Below are 13,905 nucleotides of genomic sequence, written 5' to 3'. Positions count from 1 at the left end.
TGGCATCCCGTGGAAGAGCGGATGGGAAACTCTGATGTCATCAACCTTGGCGCAGCGGGATTAAGGAGCAAGCAGAGCCTCAGGGTGCCACTATTGGTGCCCATGTGTTTGTGCCCTGTAGATGGTGAAATAGATGGTGTGGTGCTGCCCGCCTGTGCTGCACCTGCGTCCCAGCATGCTGATTGATCAGTTTGGTCATGTGGAATGTCACCATCTGCTCCCCAGTCCCACTCACCCCTTCCTGTGTGAATGCCAATCACTGGCAGGAAGATAGTTATTTAAGCCATGTCAAATCAGGCGCATGAAGATGAGCAATATGCCAACCTCACTTGAAGAGTGTTGCAGGCATAATATGCACAACAGCATGTCTTACAATAAAGGGACAAGCAGGGCCACGCCGGACGAGGACAAAAACCTTTTGTTTTTGTGCAGAATTCAATCAGACCTTGGAGTTTAATCCTGGAAGTTTGCAAAAATTAAAGAGTACTTGGGACAGGTTTTCCTATTTATTCCTTCCCTTGCTTTGTTCTGGCCCCTCAATGGCCGGCAACATATCAGGTCATCGGGACTGACATTGTTCATGGTAGAGTGTCAGAACAAATGACATTTCAACCACGGGAAAATAAAGATATGCAAATACGATCTCATTAACATTTGCATTACCTGTTGGAACAATCACACGTCTGACAACGGTGCAATTAACCAAGATTGATGCAAAGTTCAGGGTTAGGGGACTGCATATATTGGCTCTTGGATCAGATATGTGTGTGTTAGGGAAGCTCCGCATGTCAGATAGGAGGAGTGATCTCTGTCAGAGAAGGTCATTTAGTAGCCAGTGGTGAATCAGGACAAATATATTCCAACTTCGCCATTTCTGACAGACTGGGACATTTTCTCTTTATGATTTTAATTAGATTTTAAGCACAAAACTTCTCAGTTTGTGGCTGTAGAAGTCACCGAATGATTAATCTTGTGAAGATGAAGCGACTGACCTCCTAACCCAGATAGCAGTGGTGTGGACTTTCAGGATTAGACTTTGACTTGAAGGGAGTTGAGGACCGCAGCTCACCTTCAGACACACAAAAACAACAGGACAAGACAGACATGTGTTTGATACAGAGTGTAGTTTCAACATTTCACTGCCCTAAACTAAGTTATAAATAAAAAAAATGAAACTATAGCAATCTAAAGATCTTTAGTGTTGACAAATGTTTTTTTTTTCTCAATTAGAGAAATTATTATCAATTTTAACATGCTTTACCAGCAGTTATAAAATCACACTCAAACCATAGATTTTGTACGATAGCTGGTATTTGAATTTGTACTTGTTACTCTTAGATCACATTTTTTACTTTATTTTATTTGATTCCATTTTTATTTATAAACTGCATTATTGCATCCCTGCATATCTGCAAATTTGCACACTGTATTCTGCCACCCTCTTATTTTGCTAAATGGTTCTAATCCTGTAAAATATAAATTATATAAAAAGTATAATACTGTGAATTTCTTAACAAAATTAAAAAAAAAAGTTAAAACAGACTTTCTCTTTCTCAGTGGTGTGCTGCTTTTTAACTACAATTAGATCCCTTTATTGCATAATTTTTCACATGCTTGGATGTGAACTTTTCTTTTTGAAAACACTAAGTAATAATAAAAGTAGCTTAAAAAGAAAAAAAGGTATAATTGGTATCAAATGTAGGCTAAAAAACATGAACAGAATATTTTTCAACGACACTAAAATGTAGTAGAACTCTTAAAGTATGCGGGTTTTTATTATATCCAAATAGTTTGCCCCAGTTAAATGTTTACTAACATAATTTTCAAAAACACTTATTTGGGTGTAAAAGTTGGTTCTGGGGTAATTCTTATGAATCAAACGTTGAGTCTTTATTAGTTTTGCAAACAAAAAAAAAAACTTACAAATAATGCAAATGACTCCTTACAATGAGCACACCTCCGAACTATTTCTAAAGTCAAGAATTTTAAAAAAATATGTACTTTGCAGACCCTTCTAGTAATGTGTAAAGTAAAAAAAATTAGGTTACCATTTAGTTTACAAAATCTTTTTGTCATAAATGAAGGAAATAGCAGAAGAAATTATGACTTTAAAGTACCTAAAGGAAAAACTACACTCAAACAAATCTCCTTTGTTGGGGTCAAAAAATGAAATTCCATAGATAATGACCTAAAAAAGTGTTTAAGTATTGTTTGTTTTAAGTTTAAATGTAAAAACAAAATCACTGATTTGTATGCAGCATGATGTAAATATAGTGTTCCAGATTCTATTATTGTTATTTTTATGGATTTTCATTTTGTGTTTGTTTTGATTATGTCCACTAATTTAGTCATCTATTTGTATCATATGAAATAATGATAATGGGGTAGGGATTTATAATACAAGTCTTCATCCTACTCCTATTCTTTAAGTAGATTGTATTTACAGTAACTGAAAAAGAAAAAAAGAACAGCAAAAACAAAGTAATTGTATTTTTCTTACCACACATTATAACATTTTATTTTGTAAATAAAATTAAAAAAAGCAAAGTAAATTAAGAAAGGGATGGGATTATATAAATTTGACTCCTCCCACTCCCTTTCTAGCAATTCATTAAACTCCATGTGTGTTAATGTTTCTATTAACTAGTAACAACTGAATTTCTTACATTTGTAAATTTCATGACTCATCATCCTAAGTTTGATATATTTCCATATAGATATGTTCGGCTTTTTTTTGTTTAGTTTTATTTTGGATTGAATGCTTGAAATAAACAATTTTTTCTCAGTGAATCAGTCCAGCCAAGCAAACATATTTTCCTTTCCTGCAAATTTCAACTGTCCAAATGACAAAAAACAGGTGCAAAGCATGGAGCAACCATTTACAGACCCCTTTATACCTGTAATTCAGATAAAATTGATTTTTTTTTTCATTTACTTGCAGTTTCTGTAAATAACAGCTGAATGTCAACAAATAGTGGGTCTGACCTCAAACCTTTAGACTGGCTGTTACATATTGGATGATCAGCCAGACGGACCAAATAGCTGTGAACCTAGAAGCTTTAGGAGCTCGCCACCCTACACGTGCCGACAAATCAAGACTTGGTTCTATTTGTAAATGTAGGTCAGACGAGGGTGTGGTGTCCACTGTTTGCTGAAAACCTCTACCTGTCTTACAGGAGATTATCCTGCTGTGGTCATCATTGCTCCCTGCTCCCGAGGAGGGATTTCTGGCCCTACTTACAAATGGTTTTACACTAATGCAGAATGACACAGCAGTGAAGGGGGCACTTGAAATCAACAAAACATGACTTATTAGATTGATCTTTATTTGGGGAAAAGGGAAAGGTTCTCATTTGGGAATTCCTTGATTAAAACAGATTTGGTTTATTTTTGTGATTATTCATGCTAAACATCAATCAGTATAAATAGTAATATGAACTAAAAAGGGGTATTGATTTAATATAATTTGTAAAAGCAAAAGATGCTCCTAAGAATTAATGATCATCATAGTTGAGATACGGGATCAGCATCACTCTTTGGCCACCCCCATCTGCAGCCTGAAATGGTCCAGCCCTGATTTGCATAAGTTGTCTGTGGGTTGCTGCATGACCAGCAGGGGTAGGTTAGGGGAAGGAGTGCATGTGGGTAGTACACAGATGAGTAGAGACACGGACAGGAGAGCGGTGAGTGGACAGGATCGTGAGAGGAGCGTCTTGAGTTATGTACTGTGCTCATCCTGTCTCTGGAACAAACAACAACTCATTGATGTATTGCTACAACATGAAACCGGTAAGTACAAGTGTTGCTCTTATTCTACTTTCTATTTAAAAACCTGTTAAGTTAAAAATGACATTATTAATGGGTTTGTTTATAATCCAACTTCAAAATGTGTGATTGGATGTTATGCTTTATTTAATTTAGAGTAATTAATGTGTGCTTTAGCAGATTTTAATGTTTTTTTGTAACATTTTATGCATCAACAACTGGCAAAGAAGTTGCATTTCATAGCATTATGTCACTAAAAAATTGAATGTGATCATCATTGATGGCATTATCCTTTGTGAACAACACACTTGTTATTAAATATATGTGAAAATCTGCATTTTGACTTTTTTTAGGATTTCATAAGCTTTATTCTCATAAACATCATGAATTGCAATTCACAAAAAATTAACTAAAACAAAAAATAATAAAGTGTGCTCACAATAATGTGTCTCAATCTAGTTTTTGGGCTAAAACTTGTGCCTCAAAAGCCCCTGTGAGACTTCCTGTTTGCTCAGTACCACGCAGTCAAGCCTGGCAGCAGCAAACATCTTGACATGAAGCAGATTGCTTCTATTTCTATTTGATTTAACCCTGCTATGTTGGAGCAGTCCCTCCACCACAGCAACCATTATCAAAGGCAGCTTTGATCTGTGAGAGGCTAACCATATCCAGACATCATGGATCACAGAGGCAGAAAATTGGTTGCATGTGGCTGGAGTTGGACATGGTGGAGCAAAGCATTGGCCTTGAATAGCAAGTTGATATTTCACTTATCTGGCATCTTGATATGCTGTTACAATTGAGAAAGGTTGCCGTTTTCAGTGCTTGTGAGACTTTATGTATTTTACAGAACTTTAGGAGAAAACTGCTCATCTAAAATATGACAAAAGTTATTGATTTATTCTTATTTCAGCGTCATACTTGCTGCTTGAGGTGCACACACACACAAAAAAAGTCTATTATCATTTGGGATTTCATGATTGATGGTTCCTAAATCAATGCTATGCTAAAAGAAGATGCCATGGTGACGGCTCCTCTCCAGTGGGGGCCAGAGAGGGCGTGCTGGGGCGGGGGTGTGACCATTATTAACGGGTCGCCTGCTATGCTGATGGTAAGGAGGACAATTGGCTTTATCCTCTGCCATATGCTGCCCATGGCGGCTCAGACGGGCCCAGTGTCGACAGGGGCTCCTCTGTTTGGCCAAACCCACAATCACCATGGGACTCATGCCAGCCAGGGTCAGGGCTGTGGGTGTGTGTGTGTGCGCTCAAATGCGTGAGCCTTACACAAGCATACTCAAGAGAGTCTTTAATAGCCTGCTTTACTGAACTTGTCGTCCGGGTAACTGACACCCCATTGATGCTGAGCAGGGAGGTTTATTTTCATTTCCTGGGGCACATCAAAGCAGTCGGGAGAGGTGCAGGTGCAACCCAGACCTCTTGGTGTGTTGGAGGGTAGCAGGCATGTGTCGGTGTGTTTTGTGTGCATATGTGCAGTTTGCTGCACAATTAAAAGGAACAAGCGCACGCAGGTTGAAGGCGATCAAGGCTTCGTTTTCTGATGTTTTGTCTCCCCATGGGAGGAAAGGGTCACTAGGGCAGGACTTAGCTTTCTGTTGTTTTTAAGTAAAAAGCAAAGCTCCAATTTCAATTTTATCTTTGGGTAAACTGTCTACTGAAGCCAGGCAAAACCTGGTCGTGATTGTGGCAGGGATTTCTCATGGTGAATGGTTCCTAAATCCGGATGAGGAGGTGCATGGATCTGCAGCTTATGGATTATCCCAATAGCTCTAAGTGTGCATTAACTATCTGCTTTGTTTTCAAAATACTTGCTTTAGCTCACTCACTCACTGTATCCTCGCATATGTTGTAGTTTGTTCGAAGAAAAAAAAAAGGTTGTTTCCTGCTCTTGATGTCTTTTATTCCCTTGTTTGTCTCTTTTAGGTTTATGGGCAGTCTCCCGGCACTGATAGCATCAGCCAAAGCTCATCTTCACACCCAGCAAGCAAGCCCCCCAACAATGTGTTTGCAAGTACCTTCTTTGGTGAGCCCAAACCCTCACTAAACATTTAGGTTTGAAAACGCAACATAAATGACAAAATAATGTCTGAATGCAACAATAAAAGGTTTGCTTTCAGCTGTGGATTAAGGCTTTAACCCTTTAGCTCCAGTGTTTCTTTAATTTACTGTAATTTTTTAATTGTTAACACAATCAGAGTCAATCCAGTAGTTTCAGAATCTCTTGGGATTATGTAGATCATGTTAACGATTGAAAAAGTTACACCAATGATGCATTAGGTGTTAAAGGGTTAATTTAATGAAAAAGAAAATCATACAATCATACAGATTTTTTTCTATTGAATTTTTACTTGCAAACAACCCTAAAAGCAAATAAACCATTATAGTAAAAAGGTAGAACTATCTAAAAATACTTTTTAATTAATAAAACTGGAACTGGACTTAAAAATATCAGAAGAGTTTTGATTACTGAGTCGTGAATACTCGTAAATACACAAATAAATCTAAAATTTTACATGTGATTCTTTGTTATTTTGTCTTTTTTTTAAGTTTTAATCCTTGAGTTCATGGCTAAATAGATGGCCAATTATTTTTATGGCCATTCTGTACTTGTGCACCAATTTTGCAAAAGAAATACATTTTTTTCTATTGTAAAGTGCTGATTTAAACTTTTGTATTTTGTATTTAGGGATCCGCTCAAGGGTTCTTAGAGTTATGAGTGGCTGTTTAAGGTTCCACTGTAGACTATTAAATATTTTCCTTCCATTTAGAGGGGATGAGCAGTTCGCCTGACATCTGGACGGCTGTAAATGGACTGAACCAGCAGGGCTATGAAGGGGCGCTGGGAGCTACCCAGCAAACGCAGCCGGGGAGCTACAGCGGCCTGCTGCCAGCCCACAATCACCTGGTGAGATCCACCTCTCCTCCCCAATGTGCCACCAATGAAGATCTTTTTGACCACTGAGGTTTTAACCATGCGCTATGCCCTGTTTAGAACTTTCCTTCACACTCACTGGTGGCTGACATGAACCGAAGTCTTCCGCCCATGTCCACCTTTCATCGCAATAATGCAGTATCTCACACTCCTTCAGGCAACATCTCAGAAAATTCAACAGGTATGAGAAAATAAGTTCTATTTTTTTCTGATTTGTCATTTTAACAGGTTTTAATAACTTTTTATTTTTATTTTAGTCTCAGGGACCCATGGGAATATGTCAGGGACGTCACAAACAGGCGACACCTTAGGAAAAGCATTGGCATCTGTAAGTATGCACCACTTTACGCCTTCTTATTTGTAGCTTGATGCATTCAAAGACGCAGATATTAATTCACAGAAACCTCCTTCTGTTCAGTAACTATTGATAAAAATGAGACCCCCGACTTGTGAGGCAAGATTTTTTTCTAGCAAACACTAGTAAAACGGCTGACAGTGATGATTTAAGTCTAGTTACGAGCCTGCTCTAAGGGTCGTGGCAGCAGCTGTAATGGCTCAGGCAGAAATGACAAGTTGTGCTTTTAAAATGATCCATGCCCTGTTCCCACTGCTGCCTCTCTCTGTCAGATTTATTCCCCCGATCACACCAGCAGCAGCTTCCCCTCCAGCTCGTCCACGCCAGTGAGGTCTCCGTCTCCCCTGCAAAACGCAGCTGATCCTGCAGGTAAACCCGGGGAAATGATGCGTTTGATGCTGTTCATGCTCACTTGTAGATTTATTTCTGAGTGCTAAGCCTTTTGTTTTGTTTTATTTCTTATCACAGGTACCAACATGTGGCCTCGCAATTCAGTTCAGACACCAGTCTCACCTCACTATGAGTCCTCTCTTATATCAATGGTAAAAAACTCACTGAATCACATACTTACATGTATTATATTTGTATCTAATTATTCTTAATTCAGTTATTTGGTTAAGCCAGGGACGGAGCTACAGAGGGGCCCCAAAATTTTTGCTTCAAAATTAGTATAATTATTGGCAAATATTAAAAATAATCAAGATAAGCTTATTAAGCAATGCAAAATTAAAAAAAAAAACAAAATTTTTTAATAAAATCTTGAGCCCCTCAAATTATTTGCTTCCTCCATCTGTGCTTTCAATAATTTCTACACATTTTTTGCTTATTTTTTTTGCTACAACTTTACATTAGTAAAAGCACCTCAGCTAAGAAAACATCCTGTCATAATATTAACAACATTAATAAAAAAGTTTGTAATTTGTATTTTGATCCCTTCATTTGTATTCTCCACTTTGTCACCCTTCCAAAGTCTTTTGGTCCCTTTTGCCCCCTAAATAAAATGTTCTAGCTCCGCCCCTGGATCAAACCCTTAAAAAAAAAGTCATTTGATGATGATTTGATTTAAGTTTTTCTTCTTTTTATGTTTCAAGCATGTTATAAATTAAAATACAATCAATATGATAAAAATGCATAGATAGTGATAAAAAACAACAATAATAATGTGATAAAAATAACAATTTATAACACATTTGAAAGGCAGAAGCTGCTAGTTGAAGCCTGACCCTTAAGGAAACATTTTTTTTACTATTAAGATATCTGATACATTATTCAACAATCATAATTGTGTTTGTGTTTCATCATTTTACAATAATGGCAAAAGCATTTGATATATATACTGTATATGTCTTTGAGTTAAATTGTTTAACTAAATCTCAGATTTTCTTAAAATGTTCTGGGTTTTTTTTTTTTGTATTTACCAAATAAGCTGTTGTCTTCTCACAAACACACACAAATCTCTGGTCATCCCTGTAAAAGCTAATTCCAGTATTTAGTCATGTTCTATTTAGATATCTAAGAAATAAAAGTGGCTTTCCAAGTATCTGAATTTAGCTTAGACAAATTATTTACTTATTTATTTTATTGACCTTTATTAACCAGGATAATCCATTGAGATGTTCAAACCTCTCTTACAATAGAGTCCTGGCCAAGAGGCAGCCACAGTTGGATTACAATTACATTAAAACATTAAGACAATAAAACATTCTTTCCTTGTCTACAGAAGAGGATGCCAACGTTTACATCTAAAAACTGTCCTCTACTGTTTTCAGTCTCAAGTGGAGGACCGCCTGGACAGACTAGATGATGTAATCCACGTTCTGAGGAACCACGCCGTTGGCCCCACCGCCGGTCTGCCCATTGACATCCAGGGCCTCCTGAACCAGCCCCATCCCTGCCACCCAGACCCTGCCAGCACTTTGCCGCTCACCTGTCACCCTCCAGCCATGGTTAACAACCGTTACTTTGAAGTATTTAAAAGCGGGGTGGGGAAGCGTGTATGGAGATTCCATGCGGCGAGCAGCTCGCATGCAATTCCAGGAATTTTTCCATCAGCTACGTCTGCATGTTTTCCTCCTGGAAAGGTTGTTGTCCTTGAAATCGGAAACGGATCGCAGCAGGGAGTGCTGGGATGTGTTGCCGTTCTGCAGGAATCAGACAGAATGTGCAGACTGTAGTTCCACTGTGGGGTGATGGAGACGGTGACATTGTGCACTCCCGTTCCAACATGTTTCCCTTTCAGCAAACCAGGGGATTTTAGCCCAGCTGGAGTGGATGTCTACAGTTTGCAAGAGAAAGGGGTTTTAATCTAATCCTTTGGGGGAGGGGGTATTAAATTCTCACACTTTTATTTTTTTCCAAACGATGTGTCAGATAGAAAAGAATCCTGAAGAGAATTAGGGCTATGTTGAGAGAGTGTTTTATAGTTTTAGGAGAAGGATTAAGATGGTCTGAGATTAAATTAATTCTGCAGAGCTGGAGATCTCTTTGAGACAGAGAGGGCAGATGTTTGTGTTGTGACTTACACTGGATAATACAAGTTTCTGTCTCCAAAGCCAAAAAATGTTTAATACTAAACACCTAGAGGCTCCTTGGCGGCAGAAATATTAAACAACAGACGTATGACCACTTTTATCTCATCTTCATGTCTCATAAAGGTTGAAGCTGTCACCATGAACAACCACTTCCAGAGCCGCACACAAAACAGCCACCCGTACCCAGCCAGGCAGAGGGCCACGCTTCAACAGGGAGGGGGGCCCGTCAGAGGCAAGCCATTCAACTCCTCTGTTAATCAAATATTCTGCCACATCCAACCGCACTCGGGAGAGGTATTCATTGTTTATGCTCTGCGTGATCCGGCACAGGCGGTTTGGGAGTTCAGGGTAATCTGGAGCTTAAGATGGAGAGCCAGGAGAAGGAGGAGATGATGCACACCAGTCATGGGCACGGCTCCGACAGCCCACAGTCAGAGGACGAGAGTGAGCTCAAGACGCACGGGGAAGACAGCTCAAGAAGCAGGTAACCTGCTATATTTCAGTCAAAGACGTTATTTAAACCCACACATTGGATTTGAAATGGTTTATTTCAAGCAATCAAAGCAAAAAATAATTCATTTGGGTTTACACCCCTATTAAACACAGGACAGTTAGGCATCAAATTATTGATTGCTTGAAACAAAGATTAGACCCTCATCTTTGGCTAAAGTGGGGAACTCCCTGGACAGGATGCCAGAAACATTCAACATAAAATTATAAAAAAAAAAAAGGAAATCTACAAATGTGTGTGGAAGCAGGCCTGAAATGTGATTAATAATCTAGATAAACGGAATGTGGCGACCCCCTCCTCTGTGTAGAGGCTTAGTGTAGACAAGCTGATATTTAACTCTGGTTCTGGTTTATTTCACGCTGACATAATGTTCATTTCCATTTTTAAATTAAAACAAGAGACTACTAGAACATGTAAAATCCTGACTCTGTGACCAGCAGAGGGCACACACAGCCAAATTGAAAACAATTTCTATATACCTATCTTTATAGACCCACTTTGATTAAAAAAAAGAAAAAAGTGTTTTTTGGTGTTTTTAACACAACCTTGTAGCATTTTTCTCATGATGGAGGACTTATTTTAGGAAAATCAAGATTAAAACATTTTTTAATTCAAATCACGAATGAGGAAAAAAATGTCATTAAAAATTAGGACCTACTACGGCAAGCCAGAAGCTCCCAGCTCTGCTCGAATTCTGATGCATCCACTTGCAGAGGATCCATGAATGTATTTATGGATAGCTCCAATATTGCTTGCCATTTATTTTACACCAATAATGTTAGGAAGTGGGGGAGCTCTTAAACAAAAGGATGATGGGAAATGGAGGCAGGCTTCCCCCTCACCAAAAAGTCCAGCCCACTACTTAGAGGTGAATTTCTGATGAACAGAAACAATGTCCTAAAAAACGACATAATCACTATTTAAAGACCACTAGAGATGCTTTGAAAATAGATTAAAACAATGATCGACTTCAAACATAAATGTGAGTTATGAACTGCACAAATTTCAAACTTGAAACCAATCTCTCCCTATTTATTTTTCTGTAGTATCCATGAAGATGAAGAGCTGAGCCCGGAGCAGAAAGCCGAGCGTGAGCGGGAGAGGCGGATGGCCAACAACGCTCGTGAGCGCCTGCGTGTGCGAGACATCAACGAGGCCTTCAAGGAGCTGGGCCACATGTGTCAGCTGCATCTGAAGAGCGAAAAGCCGCAGACCAAACTGCTGGTTTTGCACCAGGCCGTGGCTGTAATCCTGAGTCTGGAGCAGCAAGTCAGAGGTCAGAGCAGCAGGAGGGGAGTGGGTTCCTGCACTGAAACAATAAAATCAAATCAGCTTTTTTTTAATGAAAATTACAATTGTCCCAGACACAAATTGACTTGTTTCAACACACGAGGGCAGCAAAAACTCTGAAAATGAATTTTTGATTAAGCACATGAGGGCAAATATAAACATAAGTCATCACCAGGTCTTATCACCATGTTTCAGAGTTCAGCATGATCTGTATGATCTCTGTGCTTTGATGTATTCATGCACAGAAATGATAAATGTTGGTTTGTTCCTTTCAGAGAGGAATCTGAATCCAAAGGCAGCATGTCTGCGAAGAAGAGAGGAAGAGAAGGGTTCTGCCGCCATGACGGACCCACAGTCTGTGCATCTGGCTTTTCATCCAACTTTGACAGACCCAAACAACCCCATGGGCCATCTCTGAGCATCCAACAGTGACTACATAAAGTCCTCCATCAAGTATAGAATTCCTACATTTTTATTTAAAAGTTTAGCTTATACAATGAACATCTTTTGATCTATTTTCAAAGCATTCTTAGAGGTTATTTAATTATGATTATCTGTTTATTAACCAAGATTCGTTTTAAAAACGGTAATGTTTTAGGACAAAGTTTGTGCAGAGCAGCAGTAGTAGCAGAAATTCACCTGAGTCATGGGCAGGACTGTTTTGAAGAGCCTGCCCTCATTTCCCACCATCCCTTTGCTTACATGCTCACTCGCCAACTAACATTATGGATGTAACAAAAATGGAGAGCGACATGGAAGCTATCCACCTGTACAGTTTTGAGCCAGATGTCAGCTCGGATGAGGATAACAAAGATGTACATGAATCTAGTCGCTTGTTGGGCTTTTTGTTGTAGCTGCTACGATACACCTACAGGATTTTTCCAGCAGCATTTTTTCATCTTCTCTTGATTCACAACAATTTGAATAAAGAAATAAGCTTAAGTTTATTTAAATATGCTCCCCATCATAGGAAGAATGTTGTAAGAACATGTTCAAAACACTTTTAAGAAAATGCATAATCATTTAATAACAAATTGTCTTTAAGTATTTAAAAAAAAAACATGAATTTGTCATATTTATGTTTTTCTGAATCTTTGTTTCTTTTACTTTCAGATGATAGACATCCCAGGATCCTCCGGCGTGGGATGTCCAGCATCTTCTTTCAATTCGGACCGGAGCAGGGAACAGAAAGTGCGATGCAGTCCAACAATCATCTCCCCGCTTCCCAAAGGGACTTTTAACTTTGTGCCTGAACTTAAATTGTAGCAGACAAATGCATTGTAAGCTGCAGATGTTTTTGTACATATTTTCTATATTTATTGATCTCTTGTGATATTTCACCATAAGGTGTTATCTTTAGCTTAACAGATCCACGGGTTTATCGCTAACCTTACCCGTGCGTTACTATTTATCAAATACAGTTTCCAATGAGCTCAGAGAAACGACATTCTCACGTTTGTGTTTCCAGACAACACGTTCATTTGTCTTGTGTTGTGTGTGTGTGTGTTTATGTTTGTGCATGAATGAGGGCCATGACTGTGTGAATATTGCAGGAGTTTGAGCATTCTGTGAATGAGCAGATCTCCTAGAAACTGTCTCGACATTGTCTGCTGCTTGTATATTTGTATTATATATTTATGTTGAATGCACAGCTATCATGATTGTGTTCTCTGAAACCCTGGAGGATGCAGTCTCTCATCTGTTGTAATCACACTCTTCAAATTAAATCTTGCACGTTTGCATTTTTCATTCAATTTTTAATGTCTAAATTATCTTTTATACAAGTATTAAGAATCTGAGATTGTCTACATTTTTGTTCATGGTCTTACATGTTATGTTTGTCTTTGCGTTGCAAGATCCAGAAACATTTTAGCTGAACAAGTCAGTGTTACAGAATGCCACCTTTGATATTATCTGATGAACAGATAATAAAATACTTAAATAATCTGAAATACTTCTATAATGCCATGTAAAGTTTATGTACAGTTGAAGTAGTTTTCAGGCATGTGTCTATATAACAATGTAGCAATAAATGTTTCTTTTTTCAATTATTTTTAGTCTCCTTGTCCTTAAATGAAGATAAAAAACAGAGTTGTTGAATCAAACACAATACTTTTTTACGTACTCTAGAAAGACATCTTAACTGTGATAAAAATAAATAAAAAATAAATGACTTTACTTCATTACCAACATAAGCAAAATCTCTTAAAAGGAAATTGATTTTTCTTAAGTCCTCCAAAATAAAGACATTTGGCAACAGCTTCCGGGTTAAATATGCTTTTTACCTCACTTTATTGATCACAGTTCGGTGACATGTCATTTTGGTTCATTAGTATTTTCTAAATAATTATATTAAGTCCCTTTTCTGCAGAAAATGTTTTGTATTGCCATATTACTCGTTTTTGCTAACATGTCAAAAGTTGCAGTTTCCTGCATGCTGACTGAAGTGTGGAAATTCTGGAAAGATGTTGCTCATGAAATACCAGCAGATTGTCGTCATG

The 13,905-nt window shown here is 38.2% G+C and overlaps 1 protein-coding gene across 1 annotated transcript; it reads left to right on the top strand.

Annotated features, from left to right (window-relative positions):
- Nucleotides 1-3,621: 3,621 nt before the first annotated feature.
- On the top strand, nucleotides 3,622-13,455 carry LOC112152923 (transcription factor 12). Its single transcript, XM_024282787.2, has 13 exons — nucleotides 3,622-3,789; nucleotides 5,709-5,808; nucleotides 6,554-6,690; nucleotides 6,778-6,898; nucleotides 6,975-7,045; nucleotides 7,345-7,441; nucleotides 7,541-7,614; nucleotides 8,842-9,018; nucleotides 9,727-9,835; nucleotides 9,934-10,087; nucleotides 11,161-11,390; nucleotides 11,680-11,857; nucleotides 12,518-13,455. Exons 1-12 carry the CDS (start codon nucleotides 3,721-3,723, stop codon nucleotides 11,820-11,822), a joined length of 1,482 nt encoding a protein of 493 aa, XP_024138555.1. The 5' UTR covers nucleotides 3,622-3,720; the 3' UTR covers nucleotides 11,823-11,857; nucleotides 12,518-13,455.
- The last annotated feature ends 450 nt before the right edge of the window (nucleotides 13,456-13,905 follow it).

Source organism: Oryzias melastigma, linkage group LG6 (assembly GCF_002922805.2).
Source record: "Oryzias melastigma strain HK-1 linkage group LG6, ASM292280v2, whole genome shotgun sequence".
In the NCBI taxonomy this organism is placed as follows: Eukaryota; Metazoa; Chordata; class Actinopteri; order Beloniformes; family Adrianichthyidae; genus Oryzias; species Oryzias melastigma.
This window is presented reverse-complemented; position numbering and strand designations above follow the sequence as displayed.

What these genes read in the sequence shown, in the direction of transcription:
- LOC112152923 (XM_024282787.2), top strand. Translation starts at nt 3,721, where the DNA reads ATGTACTGTGCTCATCCTGTCTCTGGAACAAACAACAACTCATTGATG. An exon ending in GTTTGCAAGTACCTTCTTTG is followed by an intron (nt 5,809 to 6,553) that starts GTGAGCCCAAAC and finishes CCTTCCATTTAG; the next exon opens with AGGGGATGAGCAGTTCGCCT. An exon ending in AAACGCAGCTGATCCTGCAG is followed by an intron (nt 7,442 to 7,540) that starts GTAAACCCGGGG and finishes TTCTTATCACAG; the next exon opens with GTACCAACATGTGGCCTCGC.